Here is a 15,321-nt window from a genome sequence, read left to right on the forward strand (position 1 = left end):
CAATTAGTCAGTCAGAGTTGGGTTCGAACACGAAATCTCAAGGGGTAACTGGACCAACTGGGGACTTTGCTCATGGGTGCTTACCGCGCATTCAGATTGGTTAATTAGTTATCTTCATGTAGATTTCATCTGGTCTAAAGAAAACATGGACATTTTTGTAACATGACCATCTCTAAATGTCGCTCAGTTTTTTTATTATTGTAGAATTAAACATTTTACCTTGGATGTTTTATGCATACAGACATGGCATAAACTAACTGTGCACATGTAATTCATTCCGCTGAACAGTCCGAACAAGATGAACACTACTGACTGACTACTAACGTAGATACGGTGACGTTAACATATCACATGAACGTTTTTGTTTCACCATGTAAGAGTGTATGTATGTATGTATGTATGTATGTATGTATGTGTGTATGTATGTATGTATGTATGTATGTATGTATGTATGTATGTATGTATGTATGTCCATATCGCCAAACTGCTGCCACCGCTGAAGTATCCTGCCGAAGACACCAGACATGACGCCACTCCCAGTCCGTTATACTGACACCGGGCCAACCAGTCCTGTTTCCTTGCTCTAGCCTCTCAGTGCTGAGCGCCAAGCGAGGTAGCAACAAGTGCCATATGTAAAGTCTTTGGTATGACAGTTATTGCTTAGTGATGATTTACTGCGTACATTGTACATAATGACAATCTTTCAACCCAAACGTTTTCGATCCACAAACCAACATTTGATAAAACTTACAGCGGCGTCATGTATGAGCGTTTCAGTCAGAACTGAGAACATTATTTCACAATCGTATCGACAGTTCACAGTTTAAATTTTAGTTCGTTTATGTGAAGTCCTTAAATCTGTCCATGAGCCAAGTTTTTGTTCAGGAAGTACAGCTTGATGAATCTCCATGGCTTCTCGCTTCGTCTTTCCTATCCTCGGGTATTGGCGGCAGGCGTCCACTTTCTCTATAGGCGCCAATGTTGTCTATAACAGATACCATATCGAGGAGATCGTCTTGCGTCACACACGTGTCAATGGTTGATCCGGAACTGACGTGTTCGTCACTAGGCACCACCGCTCGGCGTTTGTTGGGCCGATCAAGATTCCGAGGGTGAACACACGTCTGGATGCCTATAACATGTGGGAGCGGGAATTATGTTATAACTAATACTTGTTTGATTTTTGCTATTGCATGTGCATAGCTCGGATATCAGTTAACAACTTTAGGCAGTTAAAATAAACTTGGCTTTAAATTTTCCAGAAAAAATACACTATAATTCAAAAGAACAGAGTTTTGTTGAACGCAAATCACCCAAAATTCAACGTATTCCGAAAATGCAGACGAAACCAGATTAACATGGACGTTTGAAACCTATTATATACGTATTATACCCATTTGATGTTAAACTCTCCATCTTTTAATGTAGTGGCCATTGATCTTAATGGTAACGGTAAGAATCCGATCCTTTCTCCATGCAGGCGTGGCCTATTCAGGAATTTTAACGAAACACGCCTAACCCTAACGCTAACCATATCTGCTAACCCTAACCCTAAAAAACATATTTTCAGTGATGATGTTTTCCATTATAATATTCATGAATAGGCCACGCCTACCTGGAGAAAAGGTTGGAATCTTACTATTACCTTTCTTTCAATTGGGTGAAACCTCGCTCTCGTTTGAGGAGATCGGCTCTTGACCACTGAGGTCATGCGCTTCAATTGTGAGCAGCTTTAAATCATGCGGTTATAATCTGGCGTTATGCAGGCGAAGTGCGTTTCTAGCGTCACCCATAAACGTGAAGTCGGCGTATAAAAGTCTCTTCTCACCATCTGATTTACTTGTTTATCTTTGCAAATAATTCTAACACCTCAGCAGATTATTTGTAAGTACAGACATAATGCAGTATATTTTCCCCGGAATAACGACTCGGGCTGCAGATCGCCTTTACCACTAATCTCATGTACATATATACTGCAGGAGCACTATGTGTATGCGTTAATCCGTTGTAATCAGAAAGATATGCAGGAAAGAACACCACTTGCCTTAATTACTTAGGTGGGGAAAGTTGTAAGCGATATTATACAGTTATTACATTTAAACATGAAGAATAATATTGGAAACAATATGACAGATCGTTAGCAATATCAGTACTTGATAAAATACGTGCAGAAATATTACCTATGATTCACCTTATGCCAGCTACATGGGAAGGTCTGGTAGAAACCTGCGGATGGTCGTGGGTTTCTCCCGGACTGTGCCTGGTTTCCTCCCATCATAATGCTGGCCGCCGTCGTATAAGTGAAACAGTCTTGAATACGGCATAAAACACCAATCAAATAAAAATAAATAAATAAATAAATAAATAAATAAATACATTTATGCGAGCTGTCCGAAATGTCGCGTACCAACATGTTGCATGTTTGGAAATACAAACTGCTATATGCAAAGTGAATGAAGTTCCCTACTGCAATTTCGGCCTCAGTGAGCAATTTACAACCTTGTAGTTATAGAAACAGATTAGGGTTAAGTGTCGAGGCCTTTGGGGTCACATGATTTAAAGGAAACTGTCGTTCAAATCCATGCCACGTCCATTGGATCAACTGGACATATTCATCTGAAGGGTTTTTACGAGCATAAACAGTTTAGTATCTGGCGAACCAAGCGGATTTCTTCAAGCTCTACAAAAGTGAAGAATACAAATGCAAACTAATGAAAACATTTAAAGGTGGAGAAAACATAAAAATGGCGTAAAGTTCGGATGAAAATTTACGAAAAGTTTGTCGTAAATATGCCCTTCAATATTTTTTCGATTTTTCTTTAAAGAGAAAAAAGACACTTGAAAATATCTTTTGAATGTTAGCTGAATGCTATATACAGTTTTGTGTAATTATGTTATAAATGAGGATGTAACACATGTTTCACACAAATAAGTTTTGACGCCCTTTCGCCTGATTTTGGCGGCATTTTTATGTGTTCTTTCTCTTGTCATGTTTGAGCTGATTTAATTGTTGGAGGCGTATTTTCTAAAAGATGGTACTTACTGTAATTGACTCCTGGTGGTAAGACCCCTGTGATGGAGCCACCTTGTCCCCGGCCACGCCCTCGTCTCCTCCCCCATGAGTTCACAGCCCGATAGACGCAGTCCGGGGCGTTACACAGGTGTCTGTCGGCGGTATTATTCCTCCGCTGGGAATTCTGACCGTATGTAGGGGGGATAATTCTGCACGGAAACACGTTGCTACCGCAGGCGTGACACGGGCTTGATGTGATCCGCTGACAAAACCCTCTAACAAACAAACATGAGGGGACAGCTGATAACGAAGGAATGAGTGTCACATATTAACCGCCCATTGGTTTCTTGGTGACTATGAAAACACTGTGATAATGATGCAAATGGTAAATGGATAAGCAAACGTCATTCACGTGGGGGCCTCCGTGATTCAGTTGGTTAGCCCGCTAGCACAGCGCAATGACCCAGAAGCCTGTCACCAATGCTCTCGCTGTGAGTTCAAGTCCAGCAACAACAACGTCCTCTTAATATGAGCAGTTCAATAGTTCATTATCATGACAAAATTGCATGCAATAATATTTACATGATATTTCGAAACGCATTGAAAGGGTTAATTTTTTGTCTGAGTTAATTAAGTGGGCCAAACACATTTCAAGTCTGCAGGTACCATAGCCTAAATTCGAAAAGTAGGCCTATGCATGTAAACACTTTGTGACTGGAACTCACAGAAAACCATATATTGAATTACCTTTGGCTAAAACGGAAAATAAAAGTTTGTAATTCAACTATCAACATGAACGTCGCGAAAAAAGTCTCACCCAAACACTTTGCCACAATCACAGCGGAACTCTGCCCAGCCCCACTCCCTCTCACGGTCCAAAGCATCGTACTTCTTCTTACAGCGGAAACATTTCGCTACCTGTCAGGAAAACGCATCTGTATTGGTTCATGCACTTGGAAGCAGCCAAGGGCGTCATATACAGTGGGTATTGACGATACCCTTGCTTAGATTTGCAGTAGCAATTTTTGCACAACTGAATCTGACGGCATATCGTATTTTTGCAGTCAGCTCTGATATGTAATGAAACCATTACCTAAACAGTTTTCAGTGATTTGCGAAGGGCACGATTTGCTAATAGAGTTCTAGCCTGCCTCTGAATGCATCGGCTGCGGCTTTAAGTCAGGACAGACCGCTTTGGTGGCTTAATGGTTAGAGCGTCCGCCTCGAAGCCAGAAGACCCTGGGATCAAACCTGGGTCGGATTATACCAAAGACTTCAAAAATTGTACAAGCAGCTGTCTCGCTTGGTGCTCAACACTGAGAGGTTAGAGCAAGGAAACAGGACTGGTTGGCCCTGTGTCAGTTTAAAAAAAAGTGGTTGGGGTGACATGTCTGGTGTCTTTGGCATGATACTTCAGTGGCGGCAGCACTTTAGTCAAACCTCTAGAATACATACATACATAAAGTCAGGATATTTGCCAGGTGCCTCCACACCAAAACCTCTTCGCTGTTAATTACAGGTGAAACATTCTTAAGCACGGCGTTAAACATAAATCAAACAAATACATTTCCTGAAATAACACTTAAGCTTTCTTGGAGTTTTATGGGGCATTTTATTTCAGTTCCGAAATTGTTGAAAATCTGTGTTTTTGCCATAGCTGCAATTGGAAAACGAAGAGTCGATGTGTTCGTGACCATTGATGGTTGCGTTTTTGAATTTACAAGTAGATCACACCAATCTGCCTAGGGATTTACCCGTGAATGCATGTCACATCCTGGTATTGTCATTTCCGGTGGTTCCGTTTTCTCGAATCAGATAAATATATAAAATTAGGAAACGGTTTGCGATACGTTTTTTTGTTTCGCGACACAGTTAAGGAACATTGATCAAAGTGTAAGATAGTTCTTGGAAACAATCAGCAGAATATCGAAAAGGTGGAGAAAACTTACAAATGAAATAAAGTTTAAATTAAACAGTTTGAAAGTTAGTTATAAAGATGGCCTTATATATTTGTTTCCATTTTTTAATGAGAAAAAGACATTTGAAAATAATTTTTGTATGGTGGGTATCTCAACCTCTTCGTATGTACTGTCATAACAATGTCCTAAATGAGGATGTAAGGTATGGTTAATAAATATATTTCTGCTAGAATGTGGTCTTTTCAGCCAACAAGTATGTTCAACCTAAATTTTAATCATATTTATATTCATAAATATTATCATACTTAAGACAAAATGTATGTCTTTGGATTTAAACAACAAATTTACATTGAAACAAATTTATTCAACATGCATCACATCCTTATTTAAAACTTTATGGTGCAAAGACGATATATATCAAGAGTTTGTCCCACATACACACCATACAAAAATATTTTCAATTACCATTTCGTCTGAAAGAAAAAATCGGAAAAGACCATATTTATATTAATGACTTTACACGCTCTTTCATATGATATTTGCATCATTTGAGGTTTTCTTCTCCATTAACGTTTTGTTCCAAAAGTTGTTACACTCATTGTTAATTTATGGATTCCTTAAAACTACACGTATGTGGTGTTCACTAAAGACAACACAGAAATATAAAAAAAATCTACAAATATGTAAATAAACATAAAAAGGTAATTACAAAATCATTGTTTGTATATTTGAAATGTTACCATTTTTCTCCTGGGTACTTTTTTCCACCATGACCGGTCACATTTTGGACAAGAAAACTGTCGAGTAGTTTTGTTAATGTGTCGTCCATCAGGCTCGACTATCGACCATTCATTGGCTAAATCCAACCCTTCTTGGACACGTGACTCAAAGTCCTGAGTACAAACATCATTCGATTAGCATTATACAGTCACACTTTAAGCAGTCACCTGAAATCACGTGTGCACGAATGCAGTCTGGAGTCACCTTTCGAAATATCATATGTTACGATTTACGTAAACTGGGTTCGTAGTGACACATTTGACGTGATTTGATATTTCCTCCTCATTTATACCTGCTTCTGACAATAAGGTCATCATCAGTAGCAATATCCGAATTCTTTCTAGATAAAAACTTAAAGTGAGTGCAATTCAGTTAAAAGAAACTACCAAAGCCTTTTTAATTACTTATTTATTGATCTGATTGCTGTTTAAGGTCCTACTGAAGAATTTGGTCACTTTGTTAGAAGGTGGGACTAAAGGTGAGTAACCTATCGAGTTTGGACATATCGCTGACCAACTTTCTAAAGTATACATTCCAATATCCATATCATACTGGGAGAAGATGAGTGGTCTTTAACCAACGTAAGGTTGCACAAATAGTCCCACGCGCATCGTCGATCACCTGTTGTCACCAAAGCACCGCAAAGAGTTAGACAGAGTAATCCAAAAATTCTCTGCCCAGTTCCAAGAACTCAATGCCCTACCACGAATTGCATGTATTCAGCACGAGTTCCATAGATAGAAGATTTACATTTAATCAGAGCACATAATCAAGGACACAAAAAGATATCAAACAGTGTACGTGAGCCGTGTGTGTTATCCGATCTGTGAGAAAAGCCAGACGGTTCTGTGTTGATCCATGAGAATGCGACAACAACCTGCGAAACATGGACAGGTTGTAAATAGTTATCACTTGGGTGATGAAGTTTTCACCTCAGTGAAACAGTGTTTCCAAGGTGAAAACCAAAACCAAGTTTTAAAATCGCTAATCAAGGCACGGGCAAAGAGTCGTGAACGACAGCAAAAACAACCAAACACCACATCTCCAACTTCATTCATTTTTCAATTCTGTTTTACATGCTTAGGCTACAATCCACATACACCACATTAGAGCAGATTGTTTTAATAAGCTGCCTCAGTCAATTCCTCAGTGATAAGGTAATATATAGGCCTACATTTTACCACAGTGAATATTAAACTACATGTACCAGAATAGTATTCTCAATTCTGTTACTGGGTGATGGCATGTGGGGTATCCACTACTCTACACACAAAACATATTTCACCTATCTGACAAAAATTCAACCGATTCATTTGCGTAGTTCTGTACTTTTTCTCTTTTGAAGAAGTTTAAAGAATTCCAAGAAAAGTATGAAAGTATGAAAAGAAAAACGCCAGCTAACTTGATAACTTGGCCAGATAACGAGGCTTCAGGAATTGAAACATGGCTAACAAGTAATTTTGGGAATGTTTTTTAACGTAATTATTTCACTTCAAATCCTCACATTCTGGTTAGCTAGACTAAGGCCTCCACTTTGACAGTTCTTGTTACCTAACAGATCATGTTCACCAATCAGAGTAATCAAAGTGCTTGATCCATGTTTGTAGTTTATTCCAGATAAGATCTGAAACGGTTTAAAAGTGTGTATAGATGTTAACTTGTTTTGCAGTGTTGACAGCGTTAAAGATCATGACCATTAGTTTCCTCGAAGTGTCCATAAAGTTTCACAAGTGCAGGTATCGCCTCATCATATGTATCGCCTCAAGTACAGGTATCACCTCATCACATGTATCACCTCAAACACAGCTATGGCCTCAAGCACAGATTTCACCTCAAGCATAGATATCACCTCAAGAAGGGGTTTCACCTCAGCCACAAGTATCACCTCAAGCACTGCTAGCACCTAAAGAACAGCTATCACGTCAAGTACATGTATCACCCCAAGAACATGTATCATCTCAAGCAAAGCTATCACCTCAAGTACAGTTAACACATCAAACACAGCTATCACCTCAAGCACAGGTATCGCCTCAAGCACAGATATCACCTCAATCAGGTATCACCTCAAGCATAGGTGTCACCTCAAGCATAGGTGTCACCTCAAGCACAGATATCACCTCAATCAGGTATCACCTCAAGCATAGGTGTCACCTCAAGCACGGGTTTCACCTTAAGCACAGGTATCACCTCAAGAACACGTATCACCTCAAGCACAGGTATCACGTCAAGCACAGTTATCAGATAATGTGCAGGCATCATATTAAGTACAGCTAGGTATCACCTCAAGTCAAGGTATCACCTTAAGTACAGGTATCGCCTCAAATAATGGCATCACCTGACGTACAGGTATCACTTCATGTACAGATATCACCTCAAGAAAACTGTACAGGTATCACCTCACTGCAACAGTTATGACTGGCTTTCAGAAAACATCGTTCTTTATATTTATTTATTTATTTATTTATTTATTTATTTATTTGATTGGTGTTTTACGCCGTACTCAAGAATATGTCACTTATTAGACGGTTACCGGCATTATGGTGGGAGGAAACCGGGCAGAGCCCGGGGAAACCCACGACCATCCGCAGGTGAGAGACCCCAGGGTCATTACGCTGCGTCCTTCTTTATAGGTTTCGGTATAGCGCATTCATGTTTGTTTCACGTTCATCAGGTAACCATAGTTATTAAATTCAATAACTAACGAACATGTGGAAAGTATTACACGAATTTTCGAACTGACCATTGGAATTCCACTACACCTAAACTACAGAATTTGGAGATTTTGATTTTTGAATATTACTGGGCATATTTCAGTTTTAAGGATATCTAGAACACCTCTTGACCAAACTTCCGCATTTTGCCTCGTCTGTAGGCCAAAATGTTGATCAGTCAGTCATGTGAATATTTATCTTCTGAAAGTTAAAGACTAGTGATTTCCAAAATAAACTTTCAAATCTTATCCAGCTTTTATATTGGTAAAAATATAGAGAAATTTAAAAAAAAAAACGTTTCTCAAAATACTATTTTTAAAATTTTTATTGTCCAAGTGCATAGTTTATTATTTAAAGTAATAAAGCTTTCTCACAGATTTTTAATGTTCATATTCATTTAAAGGTAACTGAAAAGCTTCAAAAAGATTGATTTTCCTTTACTAATAGCCTTAAAAGTAAAAGAAAGACATTAATCATCAGGAACAGGTAAAACAGAAGAGCATGGGGGAAATACATTTTCATGTGACAAGACATCTATTTATCACACTAGAGGAACATTAGCAGTATATATATATATATATATATATATATATATATATATATATATATATATATATATATATATATATATAATGTATGATATATATATATCGAATAATGTTCGACAGTGGAGACAGGGTTAATCAATATACCAAAATAACCCCTTATAAATAAGTAGACAAAAAATCCATCCTAACCTAAACATATCATGCATTTGTTATTCCTAATGTGATTCGAGACTGAACTTTCAGTCATTCAAGGAAACATGGCGCAAATAAAAGATACAGAAGCTGTCATCTATCAACTTCTTTACCGAATCGTCTGTCTGATGGGTGCAACATAACTGTCTTACCTGTGCATCAGCTCCTTTCTCACCAAGCAGCTGGCGTAATTCATGTGGCTCGGCTGCATGAGAAGAAAGAAAACAAATCGGGAAAAAGAAAGTAGTGATTAACTAGAAATACATAGAATTTTATTTGATTGCATTTGCATTGAACATTAAAGATGGAATGGCTTTTGTCTGTTCTTGTTCCAGGTAAATGTATTTCAAATAAATGAAAATTGATTAAGATTTAATGTCACGCAATATTTTAGCCACATCGTAGCGAAAACATATTATACAAGCAGGTTACGGTTTCCGTCATCAGAGTAAGTTGTAGTTATTGTAGTTAAATATAGTTACACAATTAGAGCTGTAAAATAACTGAAATACAGCCTACTGCAAACCCCCGCCGAACAACGTTAAGATCCGCACAGTGAACAGTTTAGTACATGTTTAATACCATGTTTAATACCATACTGGAACACAATCTGGGGCTTATAAGCGCAAAATGATGTTTTAAACACCGTGGACACACTCTGTTAACCGCGCCCTCGGAGAGGGGTTTTGTTAGTTAGTCAAACTCTACAACAGGCTTGCCTATATAGGGGCTGCGGTGCTATTCTTTTCACCTCAATGGCCCCACGGAGCGCAAGGTATTTCGATTAGGTAAAAGGCGTCCTTACTCATTCAGTGATACAGATCACAAGCCCTGAGTAAATATACACATTAAAAGCTTGAATCCAGTTTTTCTGGCTCTGCGGTGATACATCATGTGGAAAATGTGTGGTGTGAAAGAACTGACAGCATTTAACTCACAACAAAATACATAGTTCACCACTGCGGTAGAGTCCCATTGCTTTTCGTCCAGTAAGATTCGAACTTCCCAGTCTGTGAATCGACCATGAAAAAGCTCCCGTATCTTCCGAATCTGGAAAGGATTAACTTCTATGAAAAGCAGCCCAATAATCAATTTGTGCCTGGGATAAACCTATTTCTGTGGGTTATGTTTCTTCACTTGTTCTGCAAAGCCCATCAAAAGATGTAAAGTTAATACTGAATTGTTTTTTCGGCATTAGACCAAAGCATACATTTACTCGTAAAATACGCTTTTGGAGAAAGCTCTTCACTTTTCGCTCCTTTGACAGCAATGAACACTTTGCAGAATCCACGCAGTAACAAAAATCCAACACCCAAACCAGTTAACAAGCCTGCATGCGTGATAACGGTTGTGCACTACTACAAAGTTACCTCCCTGGATTGTTGACTTTTCTTACCAACGGCTCTTATTATTGAGCCCGGAGGTACCAAACATGGTACATACACACTTTAAGGCATGCCATACCTGATGGTACCAGTAGTTCCAAGGTACGACGCTAGGGGTCGCATATGCAGGTGAACATTGAACCGGTAGCTGTGCCCGTACAGCTGTTATTATTGTATCTACATGTACCAAACGTAGTATATGCAATTGGAGGACAACAACTTTGAGCTACTGTGTCTTGAAATTCAGTCACTTGGTCGATCATTAATTCTTGGTACACCATACTTTCCTCCACAAAGTAGTCCGCAAACATATGATAGTTTAAAGGGTGTCACACGTTATATGCTTCTAGTAATACTGTTCTAGTCGATGACTTGTTAAATAATAACTCAAAGTTTGTCTTGCCTATTATGACACGTCTTAATCTGGTGAATGTAATTCGTGAACCTCCCCTAATTTACCCAGCATTCATCAACACTTATTCACCCAATCATCACTACTGAATGCATTAAATTTACTGATTGTGGAGGCTTTGATGTGACGGACGAAATAAGTGACCACAGAGGCATGTATTGCGAAGTAGGTTTTAGCTACAAAATTAATCGGGCTTATCAAAGAGATGTAAGGTTATTGTTATGTATGACTATTTAACGTCTTCATGTACTGTTTGTCTGCGGACCTTTGTGAAAGCATAACAGGCCCTGTTATATATGTACAGCGCGGACCTGGCCGAAAGCACCTTGTTCAATGCTCTGTTTATTTAACTGACTGTTCATTGGCTGTTAAACTCTGTGTTTAAAAATAGTTGAATCCACCTGGCACGTATATAAGCCGTGTTTTCTGTGCAGAGGAGAGGTATTTTTGCTGCATCCACTGGGAGCCAGGAGAGTGTGAGACGCTCTCGTATCGAGTCCATTATTTTGATATGAGCTGGTGATGCCAGTTTCATTTGGGAGGACAGATTTTTATGCCGGCACCGTTTGTGTACCACTGATGTCTGGTTTATGTGAATTTCTGCGGAAGTCACGTTTATTGGTGTTCGGATCTTTATTATGATTATACAGTGTGGACTGTGTAATTTGTTTAACACGCTGACCTCACCTGACCGACAAGGTCGTCAAGGACTCTAAACTGAAGTTTTCAGTTTTGCAAAGGACGCTCGTTCTGCCACAAGGTGACATTACTCTACGTCTCTCAACGGCTCGTTTGTGAGCTTCTGCGGGAGCTGTGACTGATCTGAAGTGGATTATACCTCCATGCCTGTATTTACCCTGTGTTGTGCTCTGCGGGTGTGACGTCATTCAAAGGCTTGACTGTTCCAGTTCTGTGTAACCTGTGTACTGTGTTCGCGTTCGCTAACCTGGCGAAGTAGGCTACCTGTCTGGGACAATTTGTGACTTGTGTGAATTGTGTGTTTATCCCATGGTCTTTACGTTGGATCTCCTGGAACACGTTCCTTGGGATACAAAGGTGAACTGGAAACTTTTAAAGACCGGTAATACTGATGTGTATGTTTTTTATGTTGTTGTTGTTGAACTGTCTGTAAAACTGTACGTCTCATTTTATATATAAAGCATTGTTTACATTGTAATATTGAGTCACTGAGTCTGTTTTCTGTTGCCGTTTTCAATACTGTAACATTATACAAAATTTAATACTTTGTTGGGTCCAGTCGGCTTGGGAGGCTATTTCCAGGATTGTCCAGATGTAGATGACATGTGTACGAAATGCACAGACAAATTGCACAGCAGTGCATAGCTAAGCAGACCTAAATCAGGAGTTGCCCCTCTTTCTGTAGTTGTAACCATTTCATTCCGAACAATGTGTTTCACAAGCATCAGTCAGGATTTCGGCCCCCCCATTCCACTGTATACCAGCTAAAAGAATTCTATCAGAGTTTGTGCCAAGGATTAGAAAACGGTGATTTCAAAGGTATGGGATTTCTTGATATATCAAAAGCATTTGATAGTGGATGGCATAAAGGTTTAATATATAAACTTCGTCAAAATGGTATTGAATATAATTTGTTAGTATGGTTTAGAAGTTATTTCACAAACCGAAAAACAAAAGGTTATCTTATAACATGTCAGGCCCGACTCTAGGTCAACAAACGCTGGGATACCCCCACGGCTCTGGGACCTCTTCTTTTTTTGGTATACGCTAATGGTATTGCTGATAATATAATAATTATGTCTGGTCTATTTGCCAATTACACCTCAATGCAAAACTCCTCACCAAACGTTCTTGATCTCGAAATGATATTAAATCAGGAAGACAATCGTGAATTTGTCTAGGCAATGGAGGATACAATTCAATGCATTAAAATCAGTATTTATACCGTTTTCCAACAAGCTTTTTCAAAGGCCAGTAGAAATATTTCCTGACGATACCGCAATTAATCAATCCTCAAAGCACAAACACCTGGAAGTTTTTCTGCGCGCAAATTGCAAATGGGATTCCCATATTTAATTTTTATGATCAAAGTTGCATAAAAAAGAATAGAGATACTTTGAAGGATAAAGTATCAAAATCAGTGAAGAAGCATTAGTAAGGTTGTATTTAACATATATTAGGCCTATATTAGAATATTCAAACTGCCCTCGGGAAATGACCTATCATTTAAAACAACTGCAACTCTCCGCTGAATGTTCACTGGTCTCCCGATTTATACAAATGAAGAATATCACTATTACGAAACTGGGTGGAAAAATTGGTCGACAGAAAATAGCTAAGTTATAAATACTGTACAAGATCCACCAGGTAATGATCCTGATTTCCTCATCGACATAAAGCCGCCTTTGCTAGGAGATGTTAATCCATATAACATGAGAAACAGATCAAATTATACCAACCCAGCATGCCGCTTGGAACTACCAAAAAACTCATTTTTACAAGCAACATTACGCGACTGGAACGAATTAAGCGCTGAAGCTAAACAAAGCCCTACGTTGATTTCCACATGCACATGCGACCCTAGCGTCGTATCTTGGAACTACTGGTACCTTCACGTGCGGCATGCCCTAAAATTTGCCTCTACCACATTTGGTACCTCTAGGTGCAATAATAAGAGCTGTACAGGCCCAGCTTTCAGTTCGATGTTCATCTGCACATGCGCCCCTAGCGTCGTATCTTGGAACTACTGGTACCATCAGATGCGGCATTTCACAGAGTGTACATGGAGCACGTTTGGTACTTGTAGGTGCAATATTAAGAGTAGAATAATACAATAAATATTTGAAGTTAGTTCCCAGCTCCCAGTTCGACAGTCAGCTTTGAATATCAATCCAGAAAACGGGAGCTAAGCTGACATCTCAATGTCGGACCAGGAACTCGCAACTGGGAGCTAACTTCACTGATATGTTTACATTTTGATACGCTGTAAAATTAAACGCAGTCTTACACACACACGTATTTGTAAATTCAACAGACGGAGTATGAAGGACTTGTGTCACGGAACGTCGGGATAAGGAAGAGAATACTGGGCTGTAGACTGAATACTTGAAAAAACTTGAATATTCAGGTATCATCACAATGTACACACAGTGGGGAAAAATGTTCGGTATAAGTACGTGAACGCATTGCTCGTTTTCACAAGCCGGATACATTCGCCTGCACAAATACACGTGTTACAAGTATCAAAAATGTTCGGTATAAGTACGTGAACGCATTGCTCGTTTTCACAAGCCGGATACATTCGCCTGCACAAATACACGTGTTACAAGTATCAAACCATGAATATATGTGTAGTAGGCATACATTGACAACTTTTCTATAGTAGGCAGGCCTGTTCTAACTGCAGGTATAAAATACACATTCTTTGCTCTGTATGTATATGATGTATACGGAGTCCCATATTACAGGGAAATCCACTAGTACACCCATGGTAGAGCGTTTCACTCGGTGGGCATGCCATAACCCAAAATATACCGTGTATGCCGCCGTCTCCCGCGCTTCCCCGAACACCTTGCCCTAACAAGTATAAGATAAGAATAGGGTATTTATCAGTAGCTACGTATAGTTTGGTTCCTAGCTTCGGGTTTGACGTCGCTCTCAAGAGCGCATCCGTCACAACACGACGACATTCTATCACTAGTATCCTTACACATTATGGACAGCACTGCGTACTTAACCGCTTAACCGATACTGTCTCTCCCCATAGGGCAGACCGTCAGTGTGCCCTTCTGTCACGTCTCGTGACTCTGGACAGCAACAGAGGCACGTATGAGTGTGACAATTTGTAGTTTACCTGTCTCTGTTTCTCTTCTTGTGCCTCAGCCATTCCTCGCCTGCTGGTTGGTATATATACTTTACCTGTCCGGTCCCGCCACCTCCCGAATGTAGGCCGGTCTTGTGATATCGATCACACGCCCCAGTTCTGACATGAGTTTTATGCAAGCTGCGATCGTGTAATTATTACTCCTGTGCAGACCTTATGCTAACCAGATTTATCTTTTTTTTTTAGAATTAAGTCTTTGTTTTCTTAGAATGAGATTTTTTGACTCCGGGCCTGGAATTTATTTATTTATTTATTTAATCGTTTTACGCGGTACTCACAAATATTTCACATTATAAGACTGTGGCCAGCATTATGGTGGTAGGAAACCACGTAAAGCCCGGGGGAAAGCCATGAACAACCGCTAGGTTGATGCTAGGCCTTCCCACATATACACCCGGGGAGGAGGTCAGCATGAGCTGGATTTGAACTCACAACGCTGATGAGAGGTTCCTAGATCATTGCGCTGCACTAGCATCATGACCTGGAAAGAAATATTGTA

At 39.4% G+C, this 15,321-nt stretch overlaps 1 protein-coding gene across 1 annotated transcript; it reads right to left on the reverse strand.

Annotated features, from left to right (window-relative positions):
• Positions 1–475: 475 nt before the first annotated feature.
• On the reverse strand, positions 476–14,881 carry LOC135475887 (shiftless antiviral inhibitor of ribosomal frameshifting protein homolog). Its single transcript, XM_064755835.1, has 7 exons — positions 14,793–14,881; positions 10,102–10,213; positions 9,316–9,368; positions 5,673–5,825; positions 3,831–3,931; positions 3,044–3,288; positions 476–1,132 (listed from the first exon to the last, which is right to left on the reverse strand). The coding sequence occupies exons 1-7, from the start codon at positions 14,823–14,825 to the stop codon at positions 882–884; spliced, it is 948 nt and encodes a 315-aa protein (XP_064611905.1). The 5' UTR covers positions 14,826–14,881; the 3' UTR covers positions 476–881.
• Between the last annotated feature and the right edge of the window lie 440 nt (positions 14,882–15,321).

This window comes from Liolophura sinensis, chromosome 9 (assembly GCF_032854445.1).
Source record: "Liolophura sinensis isolate JHLJ2023 chromosome 9, CUHK_Ljap_v2, whole genome shotgun sequence".
Classification (NCBI taxonomy): domain Eukaryota; kingdom Metazoa; phylum Mollusca; class Polyplacophora; order Chitonida; family Chitonidae; genus Liolophura; species Liolophura sinensis.